The 16688-nt window shown below is 38.8% G+C and overlaps 1 protein-coding gene across 5 annotated transcripts in view; it reads right to left on the bottom strand.

Annotated features, from left to right (window-relative positions):
* The window catches only part of cadm1a (cell adhesion molecule 1a), a 466960-nt gene that overhangs the window by 150579 nt on the left and 299693 nt on the right, over positions 1-16688 (bottom strand). For 4 of the 5 annotated variants that reach the window (XM_085289740.1, XM_085289742.1, XM_085289744.1 and 1 more), the window contains exon 2: positions 13579-13596. The exons of the other annotated variant lie outside the window; for it this stretch is intronic. In XM_085289740.1, coding sequence (XP_085145866.1) covers positions 13579-13596 — 18 coding nt within the window. The remainder of the gene's footprint in view (positions 1-13578; positions 13597-16688) is intronic. 5 annotated transcript variants of the gene reach the window in all.

Raw genomic sequence — 16688 nt, 5'->3', positions numbered from 1 at the left:
TTATATTCATTTATACACAGCTGTCTTCAGGTTAGATAAGATTGAGGTTTGGACTTTGACTGGGCCAATACGGCACCTCTTTTTCAGCCATTCTGTTGTTCATTTCCTTCTGTTCTAGCAATCATTGTCCTGTTCCATGACCCAGTTTCAGCCAAGCTTTGTCAGACAGATGGCATCACATTTGATTCTAGAGTCTTTTGGTATCCGGTTTTTAGGTGATGACAAATGAACCCTGCTTCAGGGTCCAAACTACTCTGCGTTTATTAAGGCTGTTGTGTTTCTAACATGTTTTAATGCTTTTTATCTTGTTTTATTTAATCTAAACGAGCCCCTAAAAAGGCAGCGATCATACTTTTGGCCTCTCTCTGTTTTTATTACCACTTTTCATTTTAAAGCTCAGGTTTTAAAACCTTACAATGTAACTACAGCTCAGCCCATGCAGCAGTATATTAATGACTAACCTCGTATTATGGATGGATTATCTCAGTTCTTTTCCCGACTGAAGTTTGGTCCCATTTGTCCCAAACAACCCGGAACCCTCAAGTTAAATTTTATCACTGGAAACAAGTTAGCGTTCATCCTCCAGCTTCACTGGGCTAATGTGTTTATATTATCCTAACATAGCTGTGCCGCTAGCGATCACATCATTATATACCAGCTACTCCAACTTCAGTGATCCTACAAATGTCACTGCTGTTTAGTTTTCTGTCTTCATTTATGCCGGAAGTGACAGCAGAGCCGTACGTTTTAATTTCTTCTGAAATCTCTCAGTCAGAACATGGTATGTCATGTTTAGGTGGAAACTAGCGAGCTAACTTCCGGCTAACTTCTAACTCTGTTAAATTTAATAAATTCAGTTTTTATGGATGCCTGGATGTTAAACTTAATTGTTACACTTCCCTAGATGGCTCAGTAACTCGAGCTCTGGAAGGGCTGAAAACTTTGTCTAAAACTATGCATGAACACTCAGGAATCGACAACCCACTGGAGAGCTGGATGACATCCGTGTTCGGACAATGGAAAGGGTTTGTGATGCCTGTAATGCTTTCTATTGCATCATTTCTAGGGATATTGGTGACTTGTGGTTGTTGTCTCATTCCTTGCGCCAGAGGATTGTTGGAAAAGGTAATCACGAGGGCAGTGGACCCCGGAGAGCTGACCATGATGTCATTGATGGAGCTAGAAGTAGGCCTAACTGAGTGGGCCGAGGAGTGACACAACAAACGGTGTGGTGACGTCTCTGAAAGAGATTATTATAAATAATTTTATTGCTACAATATATCCTGCATCATTAATTATATAATCTATAGCATTGATACTGCATTAAGATGTTCATTAAAACCTGCCGGCCTCACAGTAACCTTTTATTACAGGTGCAGTCATAATAATTGTACACACACATTGCATTTTGTGCTTATTAAAGAGTTGAAGTTCAGTCAATTAAGGGAAGGTCATAAGCCTCGTTCGGAGCGATGTCCGGACGATCTATTGTGTAAGTGACTTGGAGCTACAGAAGGTTAAAACTGCATACACGCTTACAAAACACATATAATACATACAATCTAGAAACAGGTCTGAGCAAAGGCCTGAATGTATTCAGCAACCTGTTGCATTAGAGTTTGCTTAGTAACAGGTGACAGAAGATGTGTCAGAGAGGAGGACAAGCCCTCAGGGACCATTTAGGCTTGCAACTTATTGCCTTTTACGGAAAGTGTGATAGAAAAAGGAACTTCTTTGTCTAATTTTAGGGGTTTAAGATTGACCATTTACTGTAAACTATGCACATAATGTTCTTAAGATGCAAATAATGTTCTTATAACACGTGAAGGGGCGTTAACCCTGACATTATAAAAAAGCCATTGTCTGTGTATTTTGGGCAAAGAAGTCCGCTGATGTGATGCTGTGTGCTTCTTCCCACGCATGTGTTCTTAATAAACTCTTCATCTGATTGCACTCTACTGGGCCTCCATTGGTTTGTTTTTGTGCCACATTTTCGAATCCGGGACGGCAGTCTTATTTAATCTTTTCTAACTGTACTCTCATGAACTTTAACATTTAACATGCTAACTGAAGCCTGTAAAGTCTTGGGTTTTATACAGATTCTCTGAGCATTGGGGTGATTTTAATGAAACATCCACTCCTGGGAAGATTGTAGCATTGTGTTAATAACACACCTGAATGGTCCAGACCAGCAATTTATTAAAACTTCTGCTTTTATAGAGGTGCAACCTTTTCTGCTAATGATAAGTTAATTGAGTGAATTTATTAATTTGGTTACCCACTTAATTGCAATGGAAATGGAGGACTGAATAAAGCCATGTGAAAAGTTATTGTTTTCATGAATGTAACTATAATTTCAGCCACTCTGAAATATATTCAAAAATAACATTAACCATAACCCAACTGTTTACCTGATATGACATTAAAAAAAAAAGATAATGCAAGCATCCAATATAATTCTCCAAGACCATGTAAAGCATTTTCTTTTTGGAAAACTGCACAGAATGTTTATTTGAGCATATTTATACTGCAGTAAGGTCACCTCCAAACTAAGACAGAATGCAGACAGAAAACAGCTTGTACTGTAGACCTACTGTGTATACTGACTGAACCATTTTAAATGTGCAGCCAGTCATGTGGATATTATGTTGAGTCAGGCAGCTGTAGAAAAGCGTGAGAAAGCAGAACAGGGATATCTCACCATCAGCTCCTGACACACACTGGGTGAAGCAGGTTTACTCTTCAGACCCCGTGACAAGTGACAAACAACTGATGACAAAGGTGTTTGTCTAAGAAAAATCTCTAAAATGTTCAGCAGTGCAATTTTCTGTCAAGTAAACAACACATCAAGAAGTGCCCTGCCACAAAAATGAGACTAACAGGCAATATAATTAATACAAAGCATAACGGCAATGGAACTGAATATAATTCTTTTAGTAAGATGAATGAAATTAAAAATGACAGGTTAAGGAAACAACAGTAATAATCTCATTAAAACATAACATCAAACTGCCCAAGGCATCGCCCAAGGCATCGCCCCAGCCTGCAACCTTAGGAGATTACCAAGTTGCATAGGCATTTGCAGGATGCGGTGAATCCACAGAGGCCCACACCAACAACCTGCAAGTGCTGAAAGATTCACCGGTGACCCAGCAGCATATACTACAGGATACACATAGGAGATCCAGAGGCTTTGATTCCCAACTGCTCAAACTGGCTTTGAAAATATGGAATAGCACCTTAGTCATGAAACACTGCACAAGCTCTTTACCTTCTCATAGATTCCTGAAGGGGTACATGGGTTTCCTCACAAGTCTAAATGTTCATGGGCTTGGAGATGGAGAGATATGGGCACATCATCTATTGGTATGAGCTTTTCGATCCCTTTAAAAAATTCACGAGCTCTTGGTTGAGACAGCCGTCAAAAAGTCAGTCATTCCTGGTGGGCACTGGACACAGCGAGGACTGCCCCAGTTATTGGAGAATTGGACAGATGGGAGGATGATGACATGGGTAGGACTGACACCTTTGTCAAGCTGTTTTAAAGCAATGACAGGTGGTGTATTTCCACAGCCATATATACTGCGAGACATGTGCTACTCCACAACAAATTGAAGAAAGGCTGAATTGTTTTAACTTCATTTCACTCCACCCAGTATGGTGGGATTGCTGTATACCAGTGTCGACTTAAAATTGTGTTACACTCTGATAACACTGGTCTTTAGTGATTGCTTTGAGAAAATAAAATCCCCTCCCCTATGGAAATCAATTACAATTGAGGTAATGACAGACTAAAGATTAATCATTTCAGAACATTTTATTAGAGACACAACTGTTGTCTGACTATGTCCTATATCCACACGATATTGCCATCAACATCAAAGCAGTTCCTCATCAGCAGGCGGACAAACTGTTACCTGTTGGCAGAAGCATTATGGACAAAAATGGAGAATGAACGTGGTTTTGAACAAAGATTCAGAGTAGCAGACAGTACGCCAGTCTTTCTTTCCATAAGAGAAAGAAACCATAGTGAACTGGCTAGATGACGCGCTAAGGCAACATACATTATCTGCAGATTTCACGCACCTTCAGTCTGTTATTGACAAAACACTGCTTGCTATGCATACATCACAGCTGTGATTGCAGTTGCTGATGGCATGACTTAGTGCAAGTATCTCAGCCATACTGAAAAGCAGCCGGAGGGACATTTGTTGCTGGGGAACTCCCACAATCCTCTGTGGCTGCTCCACTTATAAATACAGTAAGCACAATGAGCAACAACCAAATAAAAAACAATATTCTTGATTAAATAATCACTTTTATAGCAGTGTTAATGAGGGGTGAACATTTTCAGAGGGTCTACTGCTGGTCTACAAATTAAAGAAATTGATTAGATGCGGTGTGTGAACAAACTTGCTGTTATTTTGCACTTGTAGTTGTAAGTGAAAGTGACAGGTGTTTAGAGCTCAATCTGTTGTAAATACCAGACAATACACAAAGCTTTAGAGCAGGGGTTGTTCAACTTTTTAATGTCTGCTGTTACCACCGGTACTCTCAGAATCTATCATCAGGATCGTCTTGAGACCCTAAAAAAGAAAACAATTTGACTTTTTTAAGTTTGCGAAGACATTTCACCTCTCATTCAAAAAGTCTCCTTCAGTTCTAAAAAAAATAGAGGCGAGGGACTCTCCGACCTTTTCAGAACTCAAGAAGCCTCTGGGAGAGAAGCCTTTGCGAGCCTAAAGAAGTCCAGTTGTCTTTTTGAAGCTCCCAAGACTCTACTCAGCAACAGCATTGTCTAAAGTACTAGGCTGAATTCATAAAGCCATTATTTCGGCATTGCACCCAAACAATGGGTTAAAAAGGCAAAAGCCTTGTGTTAATCTCATGGTAGCTCTCTTTGTGGTCAGCATCGAGGGATTCTTTCCAAGTTACCTGCATTGTGATTGTAATAGTAATTGCATTGTAATTTATTCACTGTTTATGCAAAAAACAAAACAAAAGCAATAAATGTAGTTCTGAGAACCAAAGTTTACTAAAGGCTAAATGCAGTGTAAATGCAGGCATTGTGAATATACCCCGATCCGCAGCACTGGCCGTAACGCTACAATGTTGCCACAGTAACTATTTTACAACCATTAAATAAATTACGCAAACACCTTTTGTTATATTTCTTCCCTTGTGTCTTACTTTAGCAGCTATGAAATAGGTTAATATTATATGGTTTGTTGTCATTTGGAATATTTTTAAATGTTAATCATTTGCTCACTAGAGATCTCATATCTTGCTGGAGTTGGAGAATCAGAAAAAAAAAAAGTCTTGTATTTTTGTAACATTGATTACACTGTTGTACTCAGCTATATTTATATGGTGAGAAAGTCGTTTTTTTCCGTAATAACACCATTCACACCCTAAAATTATGATTCAGTTTCTGTTGATTTCAGATATTGCGTTAACATTCACTTTAGCATTCTAGCATATTCTTGAAATAAGCTGAATTTGAAACAAGTTGCAATATTTGTACACCAACATTTCTTTCTTCATCATCTATTTATTTACCCAAGTTCTTAGACTCACTGGCTGCAGTTGAATACAAACATTTCTTTTATCCCGATTGTTTCTGATTGATTCTGACTGCTTGAAAAGAACATGATGTTTGGCTTAATACAGTCTGGTGTTTACATCTGCCAACACATTTGGTCTGTCATGCATTCATCTTCCTCAATGGTTATCTTCTCTTTGACGTGTATTTGATCAGTTCCCTGAAGATAGATACATATCAGCACAGTAGTTGCTGTTATTCATATTCCTTAATTCTTGTTTTTACAATATATGTACGGTTTTAAAACATTCACATGGTTGTTTACCAGTTCATAAACATTTCCTACAAAACTGATGCTATAAGATGGCCAGTATTTCTGCTTTGCTGTGTTTGTTGTGCAACTATCAAATATTGCATACAGTCATTTATTATTTTATGTTGATTTCATTAAGATAATTGGTTTTAATCAAAAGTAAAATGTCAATAAAAGCTACAACTGAGACAGTACACATTATTACATCCACTAATCAAAGAATGAATATTTAAAACAAATATCAAGCCGTAGCTGAATTATTTAAAAACATTTGATTATAATTCCTGAAATGTGATTTGATGTATGCACGCTTAATCGTCTCCTCTCAGTGGACAAAAAGCAGGCTATGCTTTTCTTGCTTCAAGGAAAAAGCCCAACATTTTCTCCTACTTACTTCCTGTTTTTGCAACAACAAAAAGCTCGAAATTAACTCCATTTAACTTCAAGATGATGACAACATCAGCACCAGTTTTATACTGAAAATAATATAAAGCATAGCAACATAAAGCCCATACACATCTATTTCAGTTTAAATCTTTTTTGAATTACCTTGAACTACCTTAGTGATGAGATTATGACAGTTATATTGCTCACATGATTTTTTTTTTTTTTTTACACACAATTTGTCTAACTTAAAGTTCAATCACCGGTTTCTTTTATCAGGTAGTGATAGTGAGCAACAAGGCAAATGTCTATTTATCTGAAAATGTCAAAGATAATTACTTTAAACAGCCACTGCCATGATATTGTATCTGCATTATGACAGATTAATTAGGAGATGAAACAGTTGAAACAGCTGTGCCATTTTCCTTAACGATCAAGACGTGTTTGTGGTCAAAGTTCAACCATTTAGATTTTATTACGCTCTCAGTACATCAGATCACATCACAATAAAGCCCTGCAAGGGTTGTCTGACTCAAGCGGGAGGAGAGAAAGCAAGCAGACATCTAAAACACTGGAAGCATGCATTGTTATCATTCTGACGTTTGAGACGTGTGTCATATATGAATAATTTTTCAGTTGCGGCCACGCTGGAGCGTTGGCTTGCGTTATGCTTGCAAAACTCTACTCTCTCACCACTTTTAAATCACCTCTCAAAACCCATCTATTCAGAATTGTATACACCTGATTCTGTTTTAGTCCATTTTGACCTTGTTCAGCTTTTATACTTTCATGCTTGTTTTTTTGTCTAAATTATATTTTGCTATGTTTTATTATACTGTATTGTTGCTATTGTTCTTGTGCTTGTGCTTGGCGCCTATAAATAAAATGTATTATTATTATTTATTATTAAAACCTCATAAAGTGCAAAATCTCTGATGTTAATTTTGGGAGCTATTGCTTTATCTGTAGGTTTTCCTCAAAGGTAATAAAGGTCACAATCCTGCAGATGATCAAATCGACTGGCCCAATAACTTTGGATATTTAAGATTAAAGGCAGACAAGGTCAGAACAACAACACAGACATACTGTTGGCTTTTTTGCTTGCTCTACTGTAGCTTCATCTTTAAATAATAACAACATTCATCAGCAAGTTGAAACCTATACTTTTAACTTCAACTTTTTTAGTTTATTCCAAGTACCGTAGAAGAAGCTGCCTCCATAAAAGCTGTTTTACTGAGCTCTGTGCCTACTCTTAGTACAGGCAAGAGCAGGGGGTCTAACCTATGCTCAGTGTGAGCTGTAATTTTTTTTATGGGATGCAGTTCCCTTACCCTTTACATCTTATTACATTCTCTTCTCCCTGGCATAATGCAGAGGCAGTGTTAGGATCTATAATTGAAAGGTCTGAATGATATATTTTTGCAAGGATGCACCAACAGTGATAATCTGGGATGATACCGGCTCCAGAGCTTGTTACTGGTCCCGCCAACCTGCAGAGTGCTTCCTATTGTATCGTTTGTTGTCTCTCTGTGCTCTTCTTTTCCCTCTCTTTGCTTCACCCTCACCCCAACTGGCTGTGGCAGATGGTCACCCTCCCCGAGCCTGGTTCTGCTGTTCGGTTTGTTCCTGTTAAAAGACTTTTTTTCCCCTCCCCTGTCACCAAATGCTGCGCAGAGGGAATCATTTGGTTTCTGGTTTGCCCCGAGAGGACTGTTGTCGGCTGAATAGACGAATTGTATTAATAAATTGACCAATTACTTGTGCGACAATGTATCAGTGGTATTTCTTGTTTTTATTGTGGTTCTTTATAACCCAGTTTGTGCCAAGGGAACAAACAAATCTTTGTTGTAAAAAGTAACAAGGCTGTTTCAAAGTTCTTCTGTCCTTCGTCACACAATCTTTGAACATTTAACGACCGCAAAACTGAAAGTGACACAAAAGAGAAATACTGGCCACTGGCATCAGTGAGTCGGTGTCATTTTATTTACCAAAAGGCAAGAGATGGCAGTCAGCATGATGTCTACTGAATCCTCCTATACACTGGTGAATTCTTATATTTTTACTTTTCTAAATTAGGAATACCTAAACGGTAAAAATATGACATTCTGTAGCGCTAAAATTTCTAATCCAAAATTTAAATGAACACTTGAGCATTTGAATAAAATTCAGACCTCATGTGCTTATTAAGTGAATAAATCAGAGCCAACAGGAATCAACCTGAGTAAAAGGAAAAAAAAGGTTTACTTAATGAATGAGCCGCATGCTTTGCTCATGGTATGGCTCTAAGCAGCATGTATTGACAAATGTAGATTGCAATGCATCCGACTGGGGGACTATTGACATTTCAACAGCAAAGACACATCCTCGTGGCAGGGAAATTTCTTGGTGCAGTGAGAGATGACCTTGCTGAATACATATTCTGTGGAAACGCTGATAGAGCTTCAGTAGCCTGGGAAATTGAAATTGTCTTATAAAAGGAAAGCATACAGGATGACAAGCAAACACTGTATGCGTGTGATTGATTCAGTCATTAATCTGAGCTGTACTCGACGTGTTTGTGTGTATATGGGGCTGCAAAGGTGCAAATGCATGCTTGTATGTGTTCAAAGAGCCCGTCTGTGCACACATGGATAAGACTCCTTCTGTTTAACTGCTGTCCCTCAGCCCACCTCTGTCCTCGCACGTCTTCCATTCTATTGATTGACGCACAGAACAAATACGCGAGTCCCCATTGCAGGTAAAAAGAACTCTTGTCTGTAGTGGTGGGTAAACTAAGAAAACACCATGACCTCTGACAACAAGAAATGTTTTTCTTGTTCTCAAGTCTGTGAAAACGTTATTCTTTTTAGTACTGGTTTACTCCAGTAAACAAAAATAAAAATGTGTCAGTGATTTAGCTGATGCTACTATTATTTCTCCTCCTTCTTTGGTTGAGAATATTTTGAAAAGCTGAGAAGTACTTTAACAGTTGAATCAACTCTTGAATGGAAAAACATGCTCATGTTAGGTCTAAGTCACCCAGGACAAGAGATTGGTTAAACCACAGGTGTTCCCTGACCCATTGGCAAATGGTTGCTGGGGGTTGCTAGGTTAAATGGTATATGGTAATGTACCAAAAACTTCCTTATGATTGCTTTGGTCACTAGAGGTGGCCGCTTATAGTTTGCATGAAAGACGCCGACTTGTATGCAAACACTCACCCGTACTATCCGAGCTATAGTCAAACACAAACCTAAAACAGAACGTAAAAGGCAAGCACTTTGCTCGAGGTTCACTATAGCTCAGAGAATAAAAGGCGAGTGTTAGCAGACAAGTCAGTGCCGTTCATGCAAACAATGGCCAATCTTTGGGAGGGTACTAATTTCTCCTAGCAACTACCAGCAACCACATCTAACCGTCAGGGGAAAACACATTTTTTTCTCACTGACCAGTCTCTAGGCCTGTGTGACCATCTGAGAGACATGTGGTCACAATGGTAGGCTCACCCTATAGCAAACCCTACTTTATGATCCTTTAATGGGATATAATTTACAGCATGAACATTACCTAGAATTCAACAAGAAATTAAACTAATAACTGAGATCATTAAAAAAAACTTCAAATGATTTTTTTTACTTCAGTGTAACCAGATTACATTTTCCCAACCAGAGGATTTTCCCCTACTGGCCATTTGTTAGTTTAAGGCTTGTTGTCATTGTTTTCACTTTTCAAACCTTGAAATTATGTCATTTTTTTATAGACTTAAGATTGTAGCCATGTTGAATGCAGATGGGACGTTCTCTACTGACTGATTCATATTTTAGTTTGTATAAAATCAACAAAGTTAAAGCACTTCGACATGATGAGAACTTTGAGCTGAACGGTATCCGCATGCTTCGCTTAGGAAAGGCAGTAGAGCACATCTCCATGAGCTATTATTAATAGTGCGCCAACTGTCTCAACTTGTGTCATCTCTTTTTTCCTTCTTTCTTTTTTGAATTTGATATTTATTCTTGGGCTGTGAACTAAGCTATATTATTTTACTTCACAGACATCTTGAATTTAATCACATGCCTTAAACACCGGCTTAATCATACAAGCCTAAAATAAATCCAGTCCTCTATTTTTGGTCACTTTCCATCTTGTTGCTCCTTTTACATTTTATTTCAGTATAATTTGTTGTAGAAAACAGAAGCACAATGAGAGCACTTATTCCAAAAGTTAAATAAAGCAGTCCTAGAGTTAATTTTGTATTAATTTAAGCCAAAAAAAAGCCATCTGGCACATTTATTGAGTTCTTTAATAGACTCATAATTAACCAAAAGTGAATAATTTTACAAATGGAATGTTAAAGTGACTTTGCAGGCCAACAACTCTTAATTTATAACTGCAAACATTAATGTTTGTACTGCTGGACTTAAAGTGGCATTGCTAATGAATGTAAATTTAGAAATTTCTAAAACTGTATTTCAAACGTGTTGTTAAAAAAAGGATAAGGCTGGCAGCACTGTGACATGCCTTTTTCTACCCCTCTGAAGTACTGCAATCATTGGCAAATAGTTCAAAAGGGTAAGCGAGCCAGATTTGGCAGCTTACACACTCATTTGGCACTCCCACTATTTCAGTCCACGCAATGGAATGCAACAGAAACATAGATCTAAGATGAACCTGAACACCGAGAAGACAGCTTATTAGAGTGTCCCAATTTTAATGTGTCAAATATTTCTTAAATTGTGACGGTTTTAGAAAACACTAAAAAAGATGAAACAACACGGTCAAAGTCTTTCTGTGCTGGGGATAAAAAGTACCCACTGATTTGGTTTTCACAATAAAGTCCAAGGTAACGGGTAACTGTCATTTGCAATGCATGTTGCAATGAGTTTTTGTCGCTGCTTTGTATGTGATAAGCTGAGAGACCACCACTGCTTGGTGGCAACCGGACAGGTTTGTGACCGAGAACAGGCCTGTGAAGGACTGGGCTCCGTCCAATCAGCCCCTAGGGAGGATCTCCTGCTCTTCAATTCTAATTCATGTACATATAAATAACTGTCACTGGCATTGCTAATTGGATTAAAAGGCTTGGTAGAGGAGAGATGGTGAGAGGAGGAGTGAAGATGTTAAGAGAGGCAGCATGGCATGATATGCAGCATAATTTTTTGTTGGAAAGGTGGCGATTTTTGCACTAAACCCCAATTATTGCTGAGTAAAAGCCACTATGTTTTAAAAGGAATAGCTGAAGCAAAGCAAGGAAGGAACAGAGGACAGTTCATCCTCATGTCATAATGTAGTATATTCTTTTAGCCTTACAGTATTAGTTGGAGCAGCTTTCATGCCCTGATAAGTCAGGACACCAAAATGATTATATAGCACAGTGTGTCGATATGATGGTGTAATACATAATACATAAACACTTTTTAAGAAAGCAAGTCGGGGACATTAAAATGTCAAAGAAAGCTAGATGTTGTCTGAAAAGCATCACCGTCCAGTTGCAGTCTAAGCCGCCTAAATCACTCAGAGACCTTAAACAACAATAAGTACCGCCGGATGGAGCTCTGCAGGTTTGCCTTAATACCCAACATTACTCACTTTTCTCATTCAGCGGAGCAGCTGTTAAATTATTTGCTTGTACATCAGATAGTTGTTGCTGGAGTTTTTGTTCACAGCAGACAGAATATTTTTGCTAAAACTCAAATGCTGCATTTTGAAATCTGTATATTAACTGGTGGCACAATTCGACTTGGATGGAACAACGAGAAATCGGTGCATTTAATTTTTGCGCCCGATGACTGATTGCGAGAGCTTGCAGCAACCAGCTGGTTTCCTAGAGGTTGGGAAGGCAACAATCCCAACCTCTGGATATCCATTTTAGATCACGAGGTGATTGGACAGGTCACCTGGTTAGAGACAAACTGTCTCCAAGTAATCGAGGCCTGACACGGACTGACTGCAATTACTCTGAGACAGATTGGTGAAGGGTTGCAAATAATTACTGTTTGACTTATAAATACAGACAGACTGTAGGCATATCGCAATCTGTGTGAGTCAGTCTGAGCCAATGGGTGAACCTAATTACATTCTAAGGTTTTTGGCTTCAAAATGAGAAGAAAGAAAGAAACAGGTTTGTATTTAATGAAATTAAAGAAATGTATAGAGGAAGAACGTGGTAGTAAACATAATAGGATGGAAATTCCTGTTTTTCACAGCTCAAGGCATTTGAAATCACAATCATAATAATAACTACAAGAGATCCAGTAAAGCTAATGCTTATTGCCTTTTTTGCAAGTTTCAAGAGTGTGAGCCGGATCATTAGAATTTAATGGGTTCTTCTTTTGCCCATATTCCACCTCATAAAATCCAGGCTGAGTTTTTGTACAGTCTTGCTGATGACGGAAATACAGACAAACAAACAGCACAAAAAATCTCCCATAATCATCATCATTATCATCTCGAAGACTTACCCCAGACCTTACCACGATATATGGGGTTAAGATGTCGTTACCAGAGGCTACAGAGGAAAAACAGATCACACGGGTTGCTCTAAAACAGCATAACATGCACCTCTGAGCACGTTTTCCAAAAACAACTCCTTTCTGGATTTTTCAGTTTGGAAGAAACTATCAAATCTCTACTGACAAAGACACACACACAGACAAACACACGCTGTGGTTGTGGTTTGCTGTCAGCAGCCACACCTTTCACCTTCTGTACTCGTCTCTTTCTCTCCCAAAATAATTGTAACACTCCAGCTCGCATGTAAAATTAATAAGAATATGATTACACACATTTGATTTGAAAGGCAACATCATTATCTCCTGAATGAAAGCTTAATAGGTAATTACGACAATGCAACAATGAAATGTAATACCAAAGTAGTGAAAGCTATATCCTCTTATCATTTTTAAATTACTGCCACTAGCAGTCTGCGACATAAATGCACTGTCTGTGTGTACAAATGTAGAACAGCAAAACTGCAAAGTCCAATTTTTTCCCTCCCAAAAGCTTTAATTTTAAATGCTTTTTCTTTCATTTTGAAAAAAAATATTGTTGAAATAAGACCCTTCGGATCATTGAACTCTCTCTCTGTGCAGTGTGTACTAAGTTGCTCAAGCTAGCGCTACTTAGAATGCCGGTAAGCGACAGAAGACATCAGCATCAATGACAGCAGCATGAGTTCGCAAGGGTGAGGTAGACAAAAATCAAAATGTGAGCTTGAGAGATGCTGAGAGAAAGACTGCAGATTTGACACACAGTGCAAAAATACGAGATGAAAGAGGAAGCATGTATTTGAAATGAAACAAAAGCTCGAATATGGTGGGAGGTTGTGGTCAGGAGAAGGAAAGGAGATGTGGGGGAGGCTTACCTGGGTCCTGTGCAGCTCCTGTGTTTGTAGAGGAGGGTACAGTAGGTGGGAAGAGGAGAAGCAGTGGGGAGAAACAGAAAGGGAGATTAGCGTTTAAAACCTCATTCAAAGTTGATTTGCCAGTGCATAAAGGTGCATGCAAGTACAGTACAGGACAAATAAGGTAAGAATCCAAAGGGAAACAACAATCATGCTTTTTCAGCGTTTTAACAAGAAAATTAAAAATTAAAAACAGCATTTTTAAAAACATTATACAGTCACTGAACAAAGCTCTTAGCTATGCCATACAAATAGCACAGCTTTTACCTTTTACTGGTTAAAGGACTGAAATATGGATTGAATCAGATTAGAATAATACCGTATTTAGAAAGGAATTACATCATAGGCAACGGTGTGAGTTTGCCAAGCAACCGGCAGAACATCCAGGAAGCTCCAGCTCCCAGCCAAGAAACAGTCGAGCACATAATCCCATGCACAAACACATTTTTCTGTCTTTTCTACAAATTAACCAAACTATATCATTTTATAACATGCTAGGTTCTTATTTTTGTTCTATGGAGAGAAAAAGACATTCTCATAAAAGCTAGATCTACTACAGTGCATGTTTGAGACCCCTGTTTCTTTATATTTCAGGTCCAAGGAATCAGACTTTCTTGTATTTTTAATAGTCATTCAAACATTAAAAATGCACCCAACCAGTGCACTCCCCAAACATTTCTGCAAACAATGTGAAATAACACCAATGTTCTCAATTGAATGTATGGAAAATGGCAAAGGTAGCACAGTTTGACAGGCAAAAAATTGTATTTTTGCAACAACAAGGTGATTCCTAAAGAGTTATTAGCTGAAAACCTGGCATAGGTGTGCACGGGAAAAAAGTTAGATTAGTAGATGTAAAAGAAGAATTAGCAAGGCTTAAAAACACACATCTTACAAACAGTACCTGAAAGTCATGTCTTTAAGAAATTTTTAAAAAAAATCCAATGAAGACCTGACACAGAACCTGAGAGATACATCTGGACCTTCAGTTAATCCAACTACTGCTCACTGAAACCTCAGTGCAAGGATGGTTTTCAAGAAGCGATTCTTAAGCAAAGGAAACAGGGAGAAAAGGTAGAGGTATGCCAAATTACACAAGAACTGGACTAAAATCAGTCGTATGGAGTAATGAATCTGAATTTGTTGGTTCAAATCATTGCCAATACAGAAATGAAGGACGAGGTCAGGAGAGAGGTACATCAGTGAGTGCCCACAGCCATCTGCAAAGTATGGCTGAGGTTTGGGGTTGCATTTCAGCCAGTGGTGCTGGGGAGTTTGTAAAAATGTATGCAACTATGCAACAAATATTGACTTTCGAGCTTGTTACAATTGCCTTGTATACTGTGTTTCACTGTATGTTTGCACCTTTCAATACATTTTTGCATGCATTTTTTCCCTTTTCAAAAAAGCAAAGAAGGGTGGCTTAAGACTTTTGCTGTATTGCGGTACGTTTATCTATGCATATATGCATGTATTTTGATGTATGTACTTTTTAACCGCCAAAGACTGTGCCAAAAACATAATTTTATAATAAAAGCTATTGCTCTCATTCAGCTAAGAAACTAAATATGTCACTTATGGTGGGCCCGTTCAAAGATTAGAGAAAAACACCCACTTTTAAAATAAATAAATGTAAACCAGCATGATCAGCTATATCAGCCTCAGCGGGGACATCAGTAGAAAAAGAGCAGAGTTGGCCATCAGTATACAGTCTGGCATCCGTTTAGGCCCCCATCGTTGAGGAACATTTTTCAGCCAAGTAAGCATCAGGATTCCAGCTATGAGGCAGCTTTTGATTAGAAAACCTATTTCCTCTTCAACTTTTGCCAAATTTCAATCATGGTGATATTCTAATTACCATTATCCAGATCAAGAAAGCGAGGCAGAGATTGAGTGGGTGTGTGCAAGTGAGAGAGAAGGAGTGTTTAGAAGGAGAGCCTGTCTTCGCATGTAAGCGGGGAAAATAAGAGGAAAATGCTCAAAAACAAAATCAGCTCTCTTATATCCCGTTACACAGCTTTGCCGGTGGTAAAGATGTATGTTGGTGAGTCTTTTTGTGGACTGTAATTATCTGGACAGGTTTATTTATGAGCTTAACGTGATGATGAAAAAAATCAAAGGGAGTAAGATGTGTCATGCAATGGCGTAATAAATTTCATAAACTAGTAAAATTGGTAGTAAAAACTCCTCATTGGTAGCTTTTATCAAAGTGTTTAACCAACGCTATACATCAGCGGTCCCCAACCTTTTTCGCGCCACGGACCGGTTTATGCCCGACATTATTTTCACGGACAGCCTTTAAGGTGTCGCGGATAAATACAACAAAATAAAACTAGTAGATTTATTCATAAAACACGTGAAAAGACCCAGGAAAACCAAGTTAACGATAAAAACGATAACAAAATAATGCTGAAAACCAATAAAAACCCTGAAAACTATACATTTCACACCTGAGCCTCAACGCTCGCGGCCCGGTACCAAACGACTCACGGGACCGGTACCGGTCCGAGGCCCGGGGGTTGAGGACCGCTGCTATACATGGTCCAGCAAAAGAGCTGACTGTTAAGTTAAAGTCTCAGGTGTATCCTGTTTAAACATTCAGCACACTAGGATGGGAGTAACAGAGTTCTTCAGAGAGCCACATATCCAAGCCAGACCACCCTTGAGTTCAGGTTCATGCAGTGCGACGGGGTGGGGGTTAGTTCTGGGGAGATTACCCAGCAATAGGGGAGACATGGAGCAGCTCTCCCCATGTTAAGCAAATGGAGAGCGGGTAAAGAATAACTGTATGGCGCTTTGCCCCTTGTGGGCCTTGCGGGAGCCTTCGCCGTCCCACCTCAACCCACAACCTCCGGAGGTGAGGTTAAATGACAAGCGCTGCACAGATGCATTAAACATGAGTCATTTGGACAGAGAGCTGGATGCTGGACCACTCCAGAGATGATAGGGACATTAACCAGGGTTTCACCAGGGCCTGAGCTGCATTTAATGAAGGCCTCCACTATCTCCCAATGTCTCTCTCTACATTTGACTCAGAGCCAGGGAGTTAAGTAGTTCAAGATAAACACTGC

Source organism: Mchenga conophoros, linkage group LG10, assembly GCF_057382185.1.
Source record: "Mchenga conophoros isolate Kocher_MC1m ecotype Shallow Benthic linkage group LG10, M_conophoros_male_GT1.1, whole genome shotgun sequence".
NCBI classification, from domain to species: domain Eukaryota; kingdom Metazoa; phylum Chordata; class Actinopteri; order Cichliformes; family Cichlidae; genus Mchenga; species Mchenga conophoros.
Note: the sequence above shows the minus strand (reverse complement) of the source record. Positions and strands in the feature narration are given on the sequence as shown.